The sequence below is a fragment of the Carassius carassius genome, chromosome 10 (assembly GCF_963082965.1).
Source record: "Carassius carassius chromosome 10, fCarCar2.1, whole genome shotgun sequence".
NCBI classification, from domain to species: Eukaryota; Metazoa; Chordata; class Actinopteri; order Cypriniformes; family Cyprinidae; genus Carassius; species Carassius carassius.
The window spans coordinates 25364742-25379950 of NC_081764.1; the positions used below are offsets into that span (position 1 = coordinate 25364742).

At 40.8% G+C, this 15209-nt stretch overlaps 1 protein-coding gene and 1 long non-coding RNA gene across 7 annotated transcripts in view; both read left to right on the forward strand.

Annotated features, from left to right (window-relative positions):
• LOC132152011 (uncharacterized) overlaps positions 1–15209 on the forward strand; it is a 461940-nt gene that overhangs the window by 300851 nt on the left and 145880 nt on the right. The window lies entirely within an intron of this gene.
• LOC132152001 (tensin-1-like) overlaps positions 13213–15209 on the forward strand; it is a 131781-nt gene continuing 129784 nt past the window's right edge. For 5 of the 6 annotated variants that reach the window (XM_059560610.1, XM_059560613.1, XM_059560611.1 and 2 more), the window contains exon 1: positions 13213–13512. In XM_059560610.1, the coding sequence (XP_059416593.1) occupies positions 13417–13512 (96 nt within the window). In that variant the 5' untranslated portion in view covers positions 13213–13416. The remainder of the gene's footprint in view (positions 13513–15209) is intronic. The other variant, XM_059560614.1, reaches the window with a different exon arrangement.

A 15209-nucleotide genomic window follows, 5' to 3' on the forward strand; every position in this document is an offset into this window, starting at 1 on the left:
TTCTGTACCCCAGGGGGGTTTGACTTACTGCCCTCCCCACTCTGTCCAAACGTGGCTGCATGGACAGGCGTGGGAAGTTTTGCCCAGAACAGAACCATACCGCCAACACTAACTGTACGCTATATAATTGTAATGAATATACTTTGACAAAGTGGACTTGACTGAAGTTCCATTTATGGTATTTTACTATGTCTGTTTAGAATATCAATGAATATCTGAATATGTAGAGTATCTGATCTTGGTACAGTGCTCTCAGAGGAAAACAATTTAAAGAGGATCAAGTGAAAGCAGGACTAATCAGTGGTGCAGTTATTTGATCACAAAAAGTACATATACACACACACACATACAATACAGTAATCAATGGCAGAAAAGTGAAAAAGCGCTCATTCTATAAGATTAAAAGTGCGATGAGTCTCTGGCAGCACAAGACTTCTTCCACAGAAAGGATTGCATTAGCCTGACTACGTCAGACTTCATACTTCTGCTCAATTTCAGTTCACTTCTGTACTCAGTCTGAGATAGCAAACTATCTCCCAGATTTCCTCCGGCTCCAAAACAGCCGTCCAATCAAGGAACAGAGGGCGGGCTGAGAACCCTGATGTAGACGCTAAGGATTTTAGTTTAGGTTAGGGAAATTGGAAACGATCACGGATATGGAGACACGAGATGCTACTCGCTCTGTTGAGGAGAATATTCCCAGCGTTTGCACCGAACAAGTTAGTTTCACATTTTGAATGGAGGTGCAAGGCAATAATTGTGATTGTGAACTGCCATGTTCACTCCGGTATTTTGCTCAATGGTTTTGTTTTCGCAGCTTTCCTGTTTACAGCGGAAGTTCAAGGTGGCTGAGCCTGTGAATAACACACATAATAACCAAATGTTATGGGTAACCAATGATTTCAGGCAGCGTCCCCCCCCACAAGAAAGTAAACGCTTGTCAGTTATGCCCTTCCAGACTCTTGTCTATGAAGCAAAGTGAAGTAGCAGGGTTTGGTATTATCAGGCTAGGATTGCATGACTAAAGAGTCACAAGTAGATAAAGATGCTAGGATTTGGATGCACATCAGTGATTAGTCAACCTGGAATGCTGTTGGTAGGATAAAACTATTTAAAGAAGTTTAACACTGATTTATATTCAGATAAATGGCATCTTTTGTGTAAATACCATCTTGTGTTATTTGAACCGTGAGAAACATTTTGCTAACTTATACTGTGAATGATAATGTTGCAGTGTAATGTATTTGGTTCATATGCGTCTACTTAAGTGTACTTATGAGTGTGCATATTGTGTAGACTTGCGAAAACCCTTACGAAAAGAAGCTTAAGTGTGCTATTAGTATACTTCTTTTAAACTAAAATAGGAAAGTATGCTTTTAGTTTACTTTTTATGTACTTCTCAGAAATGTGCTTCATGTACTTCTCAGAAATATACTTAAAATGACAGTTTAAAAGACAAATTTAAGTATACTTTTCTTATACTTACAAAAAAAAGTCTAAATATATTTGAACTATACTTGTGATCCTAGAATCCGTGTTTTCATTGTTTTACGGTAGAGGGCACTAGTACATATCCTCTGTACAGAATTTACTCAAGTGAAGAAGAAAAAGAAACAACAGATTATGGAGTCAATATAATGCTGCAAATATATGCAAAGAATAAAGTTTTGCAAACGAAAATTAAAGTATTGGGAAAATGTGCTTTTTGCAAACAAAAAAATTAAGAATTGCAAAAGAAAATGAAGTATTGGGAGAAAATAAATGAAGTTTTGCAAACAAAAATAAAGAATTGCAAAACATAAATGAAACAGCGCGAAAGCAATGATTTTGCAATACATATTTTCCATGGCCATATCTACTAATTTATTTGCAATGCTGCTTTTATTTTGAGTTTCAATCAAGTTTGAGCTTGTGATACCATTTTCCCTTTGCGCTTCACAGTTCTGCACGTCTACAAGATGGCTCCCTGGAAGTGATGTCATCGGCCCAAGATGCAGCTCGCTGATCCAGGTACTGTCATGATGAACAGCCCTCTTTTCCACTCTCAATAACCATGGCTGAAGTGCCCTTGAGCAAGGCACTGAAGTCCCAGTTGCTCCCCGGTTGCTGGATATAGCTGCCCACTGCTCCGGGTGTGTGTTCATGGTGTGTTCACTTCTCACTTCTGTATGTGTGCACTTGGATGGGTTAAATGCAGACCACCAGTTATGAGTATGGGTTACCATACTTGGCAAATGTCACGACTTTCACTTTTTTTTCACTAATATTGAGGGCAAGACTGAAGAGTAATCTGAAACACAGGCGATGGTCCAGAGGAGGGGTAAACAGTATCCAAATAGGGTGAGATGAGAGGGGTAATCAAAGACAGGCGATGTAGTTCAAGGCAGGCAGATATCAGACAAAATCAATCAATCAATCAAACTTTATTTCTATAGCCCTTTACAGCAGCCACAAGGTGTCCAAAGTGCTTCACATCAGATACAAATAACACATCATTCGAACACAATATTCGAATAAAACTATAAACAATAAGCTATATATAATTACTTAAAAACATCAATGGACAAAGGAAAAATAAAAAATGTTACAATGTTACAATGTTACACCGCTACTGCGTATTAAATGCCAATTTAAACAAATAGGTTTTAAGCTTAGGGCCAGCAACAGCAAAGGCCCTATCACCCCACTGTTTATGCTTCGACTTAGGGACCTGTAAAGTGCATTGATCAGAAGACCGCAACCGCCGATTTTGTCCACCCAGAGTTAAAAGCTCAGACAGGTACTCAGGGGCTAGCCCATTTAGAGCTTTAAAAACAAACAATAAAATCTTAAAATCAATCCTAAAACGCACTGGAAGCCAGTGGAGAGTAGCTAAAACCGGAGTAATGTGTGCTCTTCTAGGAGTACTGGTTAAAAAGCGAGCAGCAGCATTTTGTACAAGTTGCAGACGGGAAAGAGATGTTTGACTCAGACCGACATAAAGAGCATTGCAATAATCAAGCCTTGAACTAATAAAGGCATGTAAAGCTCTTTCCAAATAGTGCCTTGTAAGAAAAGGCTTAACTTTACTCAGCAGACGAAGTTGGAAGAAGCTCATTTTTACTACATTGCTAATCTGTGTATCAAATTTCATGCTGCAATCGAAAGTCACGCCCAAATTCCTGACAGTTTGTTTGGCACATGGAGTCAAAGCTCCCAAACTTAAATTTGAATTAACTGACATGCATCTTGTATTGAAAATAATCCATTCAGTTTTATCTTCGTTTAAAGTAAGGAAATTGCGAGAAAGCCACAGCTTAATTTGATTAATGCAATTTTGCAAGCGGTTTAATGCTACACTGTCATTTGATTTTAAAGGCAGGTAAATCTGCAGATCATCTGCATAACAGTGAAATGACAGATTATGCTTGTTTATTATAGCCCCTAGTGGCAACATATATAAAGAAAACAGGGTGGGGCCCAGAATTGAACCTTGGGGCACACCACAATAGAGGGGGACAGACGATGATGAGCAATCTCCCACTGTGACAGCGAAACTCCTATTTGTTAAATATGACCTAAACCATTTAAGTGCGGAGCCTTGAATGCCTACACAATGCTCAAGACGTGCAAGAAGAATTGAATGGTCCACTGTATCAAATGCTGCCGTTAAATCCAGGAGCACTAATACAGTAGGGTCCCCTGAATCTACAGATAGTGCTATATCGTTTTGAACCCTTAACAGTGCCGATTCGGTTCTATGACGTGATCTAAAACCAGATTGAAACTTCTCAAACACAGAATTTTGTTGTAGAAAAGCTTGTAACTGATTAAAAACAAGCTTTTCTAACACCTTCGAAATGAAAGACAGATGTGAGAGTGGTCTAAAATTCGACAAAACATTAGGATCAAGATTTGGTTTTTTAAGCAGGGGTCTAACTATGGCATGTTTAAATGCATCCGGGACTGAGCCAGAACTGAGACAAAAATTTAAAAACGTGAGTAAACTCGGCCCAAGAGTGCTAAAAACTTCCTTGAGCAACCAGGCAGGAACAATATCTAAACTACAACTGGTAGGTTTCATGTGGTGTACAACCTGAGAGAGCAACGACAAAGAGATAGGTGCAAATTCCCCAAAGACAGCAGAGTACAAAGGATCATCAGGTACAAACTCACTAAGATCAACACTGGCATTTTGCCTAACTGAAGCTACTTTATCAATGAAGTAACATAAAAACTTTTCACACATAATGGTTTAAGCCTCTGTCAAAGCTAACGTACGTGGATTTAAAACAGAGCTTATAGTGTTAAATAAGACCTTAGGTACATGACAGCTGTTAAATATGACAGATGAGAGATAATCCATCTTTGCCACCTTTACTGCCCTCTGATACTCTACAAGACTATCCCTTAAGATTCCCAGAGAAACTTGCAATTTGTCCTTCTTCCACTTCCTTTCAGCTTGTCTGCAATGTTGCCTTCTGGCTCTTGTGTTGTCATTTAACCAGGGGTCCGGCTTAGGTTTAGTAGACTTAAGCCGGTAAGGGGCAACTGTGTCTAGAATTTCTACAGTTGTTGAATAGAAAGCAGAGAGAATGTTATCTGAGGACGATGGAAGAACCATACCATTATTGGCATAAAACTGAGAGCCCAAGAACATCGAAGCAAACTCTCCAGCTGAAGAGGGTGTGAAACAGCGATGCTTAGAAACTGAAAGTACAAGTTTAGGAGGTTGTGGAACAGTGATCTCAAATTTAATGGGAAAGTGATCTGAAAAACCTGATTCTAATATTTCTGTGACTGAAACTGAAAGACCAAGGGAAATAAAAAGATTCCAAGGTATGGCCTAGATTACGTCTTGGCCTGTTTATACATTGGTTAAGGCCAAAAGAGTTTATCACATTTTTTAAATCATTAGCAAAGGCATTTAAGGGGCAACAAACATGAATGTTGAAGTCCCCACAGATTAGGAGCTTATCAAATTTAGGAATGACATCAGCCAAAAACTCAGAAAACTCACAGATAAAATCTTTTTTGGGTTTTGGTGGACGATAAATGACAGCAAATAAAACAGATGAATTCAGGTCAACCATTAACAATTGGAGCTCAAAACTAGCGTAACAGTAAGCAGGTAATAATCTGCATCTATAATCGTCCTTAAAAAGAGATGCCAAACCACCACCTCGACCTGAAGCTCGCAGAGTATTAAAAAAAGAGCAACCGGATGGGAGGAGCTCCGTAAAAGCACCATTTTCCCCTGGTTTCAGCCAGGTTTCAGTCAGCATAAAGAAGTCAAGATTATTTATCATAAAAAAGTCATTAAGGATAAAAGTCTTATTTGTGACTGATCTGGTATTGACCAAAGCCATACGAAACAAACACGGTCCAGTTTTTTGTGACGCCCGGCTAAGGGGGCGGAGATTCCTGAGCACGCAGCCACGTTCGGAAAGTCTCACCGTCCGGCAGCGAGAAAGCTGGCGTCCAGAGTCAGAAGGATCCATAACAGGCCGCAGCCACCGATAACAACATGCCAACGATCGCCGCGAGCAAACTCAGCTGGCAGCCAGCAAACTCAGCTGGAAACCATCCGCTGGAAGCCATCCCCTCGAACGGTCCGGATTGCACACGGAGACTGAATCCAGGTAAGCTCGTAGCCTTACACGAACTCCGCCTCTCTTTCCACGTCTCCTGCGACGATTTTTATTTTTGCGAGGTAGAAAGCAGGGTTGACGCTGTAAGAAAGCTGGTATAGACTCAAGGAAGGGCGGTGGGGTCTTTGACTGTTCGTCAGTACCGTAGATCGAAGAAATATAACCTGATTTGCCTATAGTTAAAAGGGTCAGGCGATCATACACCAGCAGCGGTGACACATTTTGAGTGATTAGTAATAGAAACAGAAAAATCTGCAAAAATCTCAACAGAGACAAGCGGCAAGCCACACAGAACGGCGCCATCTTCCCACAATCCCACAATCCCACAAAAAATGAGATTATGACGATTCAAAACACAGGTAACCTTAAACCGACTAAGAACAAGACTAAGGCTTGGACTAGGCAAGACACAAAATGGCTCCATAAAGTAGCTACCACGGACACAGTGATAAATGCCAAAAAATACTCTGCAGTGAGAGAGGAAGTCTATAGCTTATGTAGGGCGTGTGATTGGTTACAGCTGTGTGCAACAGTGCAACGGATGATGGGAAATGTAGTCCATGGTGACGTGAAACAGTCTGTGTAGTGAGAGAGTCAATATGATTGATGAGTGACCTCTGGTGATCGGATGGAAGTCCATTTCATTTACATTTAGTCATTTTGAAGACGATTTTATCCAAAAACTTACAACTGGGGGATACATAAAGTGATTCTCCTTAAAGAGGCAAACAGACACAGGAAGTGCTTGTAATACAAAGTTTTAGGCATTGTTCAAATAAGTACAAGCTAGAAAAAGAAGGAATAAATAAATTTTACTATGATGAAGCAAAGTAGTTTTAAAAGCAGCTTGAAAATTGTCAGGGATTCAGCATTCCGGATAGGGATGGGAAAATCATTCCACCAGCCAGGAATGGTGAACGAGAATGTTCTGGAAAATAAATTTGAAGCTATCTGTGATGGTACCACAAGGCTTCACTCACTAACGGATATCAGACTTCTGGAAGGGATGTAGTGGGTCCAGTGGTGGAAAGAGTACTGAAAATTTGTACTTAAGTACAAGTACTGTTACATTGATGAAATAATACTCAATTACAAGTAAAATTACTGCTGTCAAAACAGTACTTAAGTAAAAGTAAAAAGTATTCCTCTCAATAAATACTTAGAGTACAAGTTACTAGTTACTTTTTAGCTGGTGATATTTAATTATCAAAAAATATTCATATCAAATATCTGAGTGGATAGATAATAGCAACTTTGAACAAAACCCACTTTTATCTTATTGACAAAGCATGTTAATTAGTGGTCATGATACAGGGATTTCTAACTTCAATAACTTGGTTGGATAGGAGTGGTTTATATATATATATATATATATATATATATATATATATATATATATATATATATATATATATTATGCCCCCAATTACCATTACAAAAATCTCAATCTTAAACATTTGCTCATTTTGTGTATTTGTGTCGTTAAAATAGGGTGAAATCTTACAGGACAAGGAAGCTTGATTTCAAATTTGATTTCAAACTGAATTGAACTTACAAAAAAAAAAAAAAAAAAAAGACAAATACACAGTCGGTAATAAAATTAATTAAACAAATTACCTCAATTCAGTTTGAGGTATTCAAAATATGAGCATACTGAATTTTTACAAGCAAAGATTTAAGAGCCATATACAATATGTTAGGCCTATTTATGTAGATAAATGGAAGATCAGATGGCTTTGACCTGTAATGACTGTAAAATGTTGTGATGCAGTAGATAGACTGGGATATTCATATGTACAAATTAGACTAATATCCCATTCCAAAACATTTCTAGCATAAATTTACATTGAAAAAAAATTAAACTCTCCATTTTTGATTGTTTAAAGACTTACTTTTGCATTTCACTTTCAAACAATAAAATTTCTAGAAGGAATGCAAAAGTGTCACAAAAATAAGCATATTGCCCATACAGGTGCAGCTCAATAAATTAGAATGTTGTGGAAAAGTTAATTTATTTCAGTAATTCAATTCAAATTGTGAAACTCATGTATTAAATAAATTCAATGCACAAATACTGAAGTAGTTTAAGTCTGGAAGTTAATTCCTTTAATATACTTAATTTCAGTTTTTTTTTTTCTCCATTCACAGAATTGCTGCAGGTGCATGATGCCACAATATTTGAATCCTCACCAGGGCCGTCACTAGTAGGGTGAAAGGTGGTGACGATTTATAGGGGCCATGGCTGAGGGGGGCCCCCGGCAATCTCAACCGACGAGTCCAGCCTAAAAAGACGCTCAGGACAGCTGAAAATCACTCCCTGCTCTTGATTAAACTACTTTGTAGTTTTAACAAGAATTAATCCAAACTCAAACCAAACATTTTTCAGAGACCAGATATAATTCTTTATATAGTTTTACTAGTAGGTGCAGGACATTATAGTTCAGGGTTCCTCAAATCTTGCCCTGGAGGGCCAATGCACTGCAGAGTTTAGCTCCAACCTTAATCAAACTCACCTACCTGTGATTTTCTAATGATCCCGAAGACACTGATTAGCATGCTCAGGTGTGTTTGATTATGGTTAGAGCTAAATTCTGCAGGAAAGTGGATCTCGTGGGCCAGATTTGAGGATCCCTGCTATAGTTAATTTATGTAAATGCGTATAGATAAATAAAGCGAACTGTGACATATTATGCCCAAGAATTCTTCATACTGTAGTCTGCCAGTGAAATTGATTAAAAAAATTAATTTGGGACCAAAAATTATTCAGACACTTTGACCTGATCATGTTTTGCTTACATGTTTTTTCTTTAATTGCTAATGCAACCTTTTTACAACACAGACTGAACAAAATTAAGCATTGATTGGTAATTGTTCAACAAAGTATTGATAGTTGTGTAAATATTGTCAACAGTTCTCTAAAGTTTTGGTTGATTGTAATTCATTGCATATGTTTCTATCAAAGTTAGCTGACATTATCAAGATTAATTTGTTCTTACATATTTTAACTCTTGTCATAAGAGTTCTTTTTATTTTATTACCAATTTCTAAACTAAAGCAAATAAACTGTGATAATGTAAGAAATGTTGATGGTGTCTGAATACATTTTGGTTTGACTGTATTTTTTATTTTACATTGAAGACTATGCAGAGCTATTTTATGTTTGATTATTCAGTTTCTATACCTGGACACCTACAAACTTGAAAAAACTTAAACACTGTGTAAATAGCACAAATAAATAAATAAAACAAACATACAAATTAAACAATTTCAAACAGGGCCCACTGGTACAACCTGCACCGGGGCCCTGCTAACCCCAGCTATGGTCCTGATTGTCATGGCTGGTAGTTTATGCTGCTATTTGCCCAAATAAAGCTAAATCCTTGAAAAACAAAAATACATTCTAATCATACTAGTTAATGGTTGATCAATCAGGAAAATAATCTAAATGGACAAAATGCTGCTATTATGCAATTCTCCACCAGATTTACTATGCTGCATGCAAGTTCAGGCAAACTTAAAAACGTGTGTACACGACCTGAGACCTGATGTGAGATTTGATCATAGCCACTGCTTACGTTTATATTGATCAGTTCTGTAGGTGTGTTCCGATTGACAGTGCAGGTGTGGCCGCTCAGCCCGTGATGAGCAGGTGCAGGTGTAGGCCGAAGGGAAGGACCTAATACTGCCAGTGGCCGCTTGGGGTAGAGAAGGCCGTTTTGGGTTTTGCCTGATCCGTCAAGGGGACCTGCGAGTAGCCCTTGGTGAGGTCGAGAGTGGATATGAACCGGCCCCTTCCCAAACGGTCCAGCAGCTCGTCGACGCGGGGCATGGGATAACAATCAAACTTGGAGACCTCGTTCAGGCGGCGGAAGTCGTTACAGAAGCGGAGGGTGCCGTCGGGCTTCATAATCATGACGATGGGGCTGGACCATGGGCTGCGCGATGGTTCGATTACCCCTAACCTCAGCATCTCCTGTACCTCCTCCTCGATGGCATGTCGCCGAGCCTCCGGGACACGGTAGTGCCGATGCCGGACGATGGTTCCCGGTGGTGTGGGGACTTCGTGTTCCAGAACGTGGGTCCGCCCAGGCTGGGGGGAGAACACATCCAGAAACTGACTGACCAGGTGCTGCAGCTCCGACTTCTGGGCAGCGGAAAGTTGGGGGTCCATATCCACAACCACGGGAGTCGAGCTGGTGTAGGCGGAGAGCGACCCAGCGCTTCAGAAGATTAATGTGGTAGAGTTGATCCCCCCAGGCTGCTGCACACGGTACGTAACGGGGCCGACCTTTTGTGTGACTCTAAAGGGGCCCTGCCAGGTGGCCAGGAATTTGCAGGCAGCTGTGGGCAAAAGGACCAGGACATGGTCTCCTCGCTGGAACTCCCGTGGTTGGGCCGCCCGGTTGTAATGTCGTTGCTGCGCCTGCTGTGCCTTAACGAGGTGTTCCCGGACGATGGGCATCACTCTGTCAATCCGTTCCCTCATTTCACGCACGTGTTAAACGGTGGTCCGTTGTACTGCCGGCTGTTATTCCCAGGCCTCTCGGGCCACGTCGAGCAGACCGCGGGGCTGTGGGCCGAAGAGCAGTTGGAAGGGGGTGAAGCCAGGGGAGGCCTGAGGAATTTCACGAATGCTGAAGAGCACGTAGGGGAGCATCTGATCCCAGTCCCGTTTGTCTTTGGCTGCCACTCGGCGCAACATCTGCTTCAGGGTCTGGTTGAATCACTCGACGAGCCCATCGGTCTGGGGGTGGTAAACGGTGGTGCGGAGCTGTTGAACCTTCAGTAACTTGCACACATCCGCCATCATCCGGGACATGAAGGGGGTACCCTGGTCAGTCAGGATCTGTGAAGGAATGCCGACCCAGCTGAAGAGGAGGAAGAGCTCCTGGGCGATGGCCTTCGTCGTGGCCTTTCGGAGGGGGGTGGCCTCAGGGTACCGGGTGGCATAGTCCACGATGACCAGGATGTGTTCGTGCCCCCGGGTGGACTTCAGCAGCGGCCCCACCAAATCCATCCCAATCCGCTCGAAGTGCACCTCTATGATGGGCAGTGGTATCAGCGGGCTGGGGGGAGGGGTCCGAGCCGACGTCCGTTGGCACGTTGGACAGGCCTGGCAAAATTGACGGACTTCAGCCTCTAGGCCCGGCCAGTGGAATCGGTCACGGAGGCGCTGAATCGTGTTTTGGGCTCCGAGGTGGCCTGCCATTGGATGGGCATGGGCAATGTCGATCACCGCCTCCGTCTTGCTGCGCGGGAGCACCAGCAGGGTCTTCTCCTCCCCCCGCCGCTGGGCGACACAGTAGAGCAGGCTATTATCCACAATAAATCTTCGTCTTGGCTTGTCGGTGCGCTAGTGCAGTGTGGGTTCATGCTCTCCCGTGGCGTTGGGGCTGGCGGTCACACGCTGCTCTCTATGGGCAAAGGAAAAGACAAAGTTAGGCGAGTCTTGCGGAGACATCTCTCACCTCTGTGCCCGTTTGCGGGGTTTATAAATGCCGCGGCTGATGGGGCGCAGGTGTGGCCGCTCAGCCCGTAATGAGCAGGTGCAGGTGTGCCTGCTCCGTTCCCAGGGCGACGTTGATGAGCGCTCGGGACACGTGTCACAATACATATAAAATACATACACAATAATGTATCTAATAAATATAGTCAAATGTATATGTTTAGACTGTCAAAACATTGTAGTCGTTTTATCTTGTATGCTTTTCTACGCACAGCCTCATAGGAATTATCCTGAGGTAAATAAAGTAAAATAAAAAATTACAGAGCCTCAGCTGTTTCTCGTCGATTTTACTTAGTTTTACCTATTCATACAATACAATATGCATATGTACATTAATCACCATAACCATTTATAAGTACTCTAATTTGAATAATAATAATAACATAATATATTGCAACCCTTCCATTGCAGAGCTTTTTAAAAACTCTTTCAATGGTTCTGCTCCATCATTACTTCTGACAGGTGATGCGGCGTGCAATGACAGTTGGGTGATTTTCCCTCTCCACTTCCTGTGAAGTGATGTATCGATGTTCCCTTATTCACTATGCAATTGGCACCTCATGTTTGCGTAAAAATTACCATATGCCCAGACTTCTTTCTTACGTTTGTTTTGTAAATGAGGCCCAATGTGACAAAGCTGATATGGATCAGTATTCAGTACTCAGATTTGTCATTTATTAGAAATGACAAGGACATGGTGTGATGAGATATATGTGATGTTATTCAATTTAAAATGGTTCATTTAAATTAAAGGTCATGGTGAATAGATATATAGATAGCATTAACAGGTGTAGGTTGGCCAGCTAGAGAAAAAGTTTCAGGGTCCTAAAGAAATTTTGGTTTAATGGATGTGAATGTAGTCTCGAAGAAGAATGCCAGAGGAACTGTCCCTGGAGTGAGGCAAGAAGTAATTTATGCCTACTTGTGCATCGTGATTGGCAGGATTTAGATGGACATTTTACACCCAAACATTTGTTTCAATAATTTCAATAATCCTCATCCTTTTAATGAAGCACATTTATCATTACCCTAAATAAATCTATGCCAAAGCAAATAAAATCTAATCAGATATGCAATGCAAATGTGTTGTATTTGCAATATAGACTATGGTAAAAGGCAGCTTTATTGGCAAAAGAGCTGGGGAGATTCATGTTTTTTTTGATCTGACACAAAGTCTGTTCATATAAAAAAGCACCCCACATTCAAAGTGAATGTGACAGCACAGTCAATATGGCGGCACAGTGATTATGGGAGTCTGTTGTGTTTAATGATGGATTTAGCTTGGATGAAGTAGCTGGGCTAAAAAGCGTATATGCAGCACTTAATCTATTTTCTGATGTTTTACACCCACTTCCTTGATTCTGTCTTTTACTATACATATTCACTGATAACTGTAATAGTGAAACAAAAATGAAGAAACAGAGCTTGAATGTTTATCTGTATCTCTTCCCTCATTTCTGCTTTTTCCTCTTGGCAATTTTTGGCATCTCTTTCCCTCTCTATCTCTCTGCTTGCTCTCTACTAATCCTGCTCCCCCCACCCTCCCCCACCCACAATGCAGTGAGGGGGTATGTTTGTTAGTGAAGCGTGGCGACTCTGCAGTGGTGCGGTGCACCTGCAGTTGGATGAGTACTTGACATCAGAGAGCGTATTACAGAGAGCTCACAAATGCATTTACACAGAAACCCAGTTGCACACGCATGTTGTTTATCTCCCTTGTGCGTACAGCATCGTGTGAGACTGCATGCGTGCATCTGTGTGCATGTATGCGTGTGAGGCTGCCTGATGACATGCATTCATTATCTGCTTTGAATTCAGAGAGTGAAATTAACTTTATTTCTGGCTTCCTCCCTCACTCTCCTTCTTGTGTCCTTTCTCTCTTTTCCTATTTCTTTCTATATTTTAGCCTGCATCCTGTCTTATTTACATCTCCTTTTTTAAGATTGTGATGCTTTGTTTATCCTGTTAATTACTCTCCTTATCAAAAGCAACCTGACTCTGTTATTTCTCCCATTGCATGTTCCTCTCTCCCTCCCTCTCTTTGCTTTTTCTCTAACTCCCTCCCTCTTTCCTCTTCATCTTCCTTCGACAGACAGAATGCTGCAGTATCCACTGAGTAAGGTAATGTGTGTGCAAGCAAGAGTAGGTTCATTCTTGCTACCTGCTCTGTAGCTAAAGGGATCTTTCCTCCCATCAGCTCTCTGCTATTGGATTTACCTGGAGAATAAGCACAGAATAGAAAGGGTGATTTTAAGGAAGCAAAAGTGTGATAAGGCAACCATGGCCAGGCTGAACTGGTGTCTGGCCGCAGTGATTAGCTGGGGGAAGTTCCTCTTCTCTTGTTTCTTTCCATTGAGAGCAGCTAGGAAAGATAAGGTAAGGCTGCATTTGTTTGACCTACTCTGCACTGACTCGTTCCAATACATACACACAAACTGGGGTCACCTTTCACAGCTGATTGTGAGTGGTACCAGACAACAGTCTGGTCATTCAGACATGCCCTATTTTTTCAGTCTTCCTTTACCTGTGGTGGGTTTTGAGTCTCTCATTGCCTGTTAAAAAAATCTACTTTGTGAAGTCTTGTTCTGTTTCTATGGGCGTCCAAAATGTTGTGTTCAAGAAACTGTCCTGTACACTGTGCATAGTCACTTTAATTTAACTTGTTTGAAAGATAGTGTTAATAGTGACAAGTGTTGAATCACATATACAGTTTTGCTTGTATAATAAGGAGAGTGTATGTAAGGAGAGAGTATGTTAGGAGAGTGCTTGGTGGTGCTTGCTTTGTAGCATGAGAATCCGAGTCTGAAGATAATGAGAGTGGTCAGATTAGTGGTCAAGTTTTCATTAGTTTGCTCATTTCATGCCTCAGTGGTTTTGTCAGTGCTGATGTTCCTGCAGAAAAAAATAAAAAATTTGCCGCAGAGCTACTGTTTTTTTCTTGTACCACTCACCCCACCCCCAAATTTCAATCTGTCCCAGCACACATTCTCATTCTTCAGATCCTGCAAAGACCATAACCAAGCACTATTCATCCAACTTCCCCATCAGCTCACAGCAAGACATCACCATATCTTGTTCTTTTTAATAGACACATTCCCTTCATTCTTTACTGAAGCCCCTTTCTTCAGCTACAATGCTTGCTGACCGATACTTAGATTTTAGTCATCAAACCACTGGCAATATCCTAACCATATTACCAGTTATTACTATGATACCTCCCTTCCCCAACCAAAATTGAAGAAAAGCATTACAATACATTAGAAAAGCATTTACAACTTAAATTTCCCCAGTTCTTGAAAATTATGCATGATATGGATTAATAAAGAAGGCACAAAATGCATAAAACACCCTATAGAAATGTTAAATTGTGTGTCATTATAATTTCACAAATGACACTTGGAATGGAAATATATAGAAAAGGGTTCAGACCACTGTCAATCTGTGCAGGCCAGGTCATCCATCAAATTTTGCCCGAAGAGCAAAGGATTCACAGGCATGTGAAAGGAGAAAGTGGACCTTTCAGCCATTAGAAAGAGACTGCCAGGTCAGCTTGGAAAAAAATAACAACAAAAAAAGTCAAAGGCAAGACAGGAACAATGTACCCTGGCAAATGAGTTGTTTGGTGACATGTTTGGTGAAGAAACCTTTATGTAATTTTTTGAAGCATGGATGTTGCTAGTGTTGTGGTTCAGGGTGTTAGGCTGCTTCAGGGCCCCGGGGAATTTTCCATCATACTAAATTATTCTAAACGTCAAAACCTCAATCAAAGTGCTGCCATAGGATATGCTTAACCCCACTAATACAGCAGTTCATAATTCTGGACAAATGGCCATTTTTGCATCATTGTAGAATAACTTACTTTAAAAAAATATTATATATTTATATATATATATATATATATATATATATATATATATATATATATATATATATATATATATTCATTCGCAAGGCATCCAGCTTGAATAATAAATAAATGCCAGTATTACTAATGCAGCAAAATGGCATTAAATATTATCATATGCAATCACCACTAACAATGTAGGTACAAACATTTTAAATAGAAATATAGA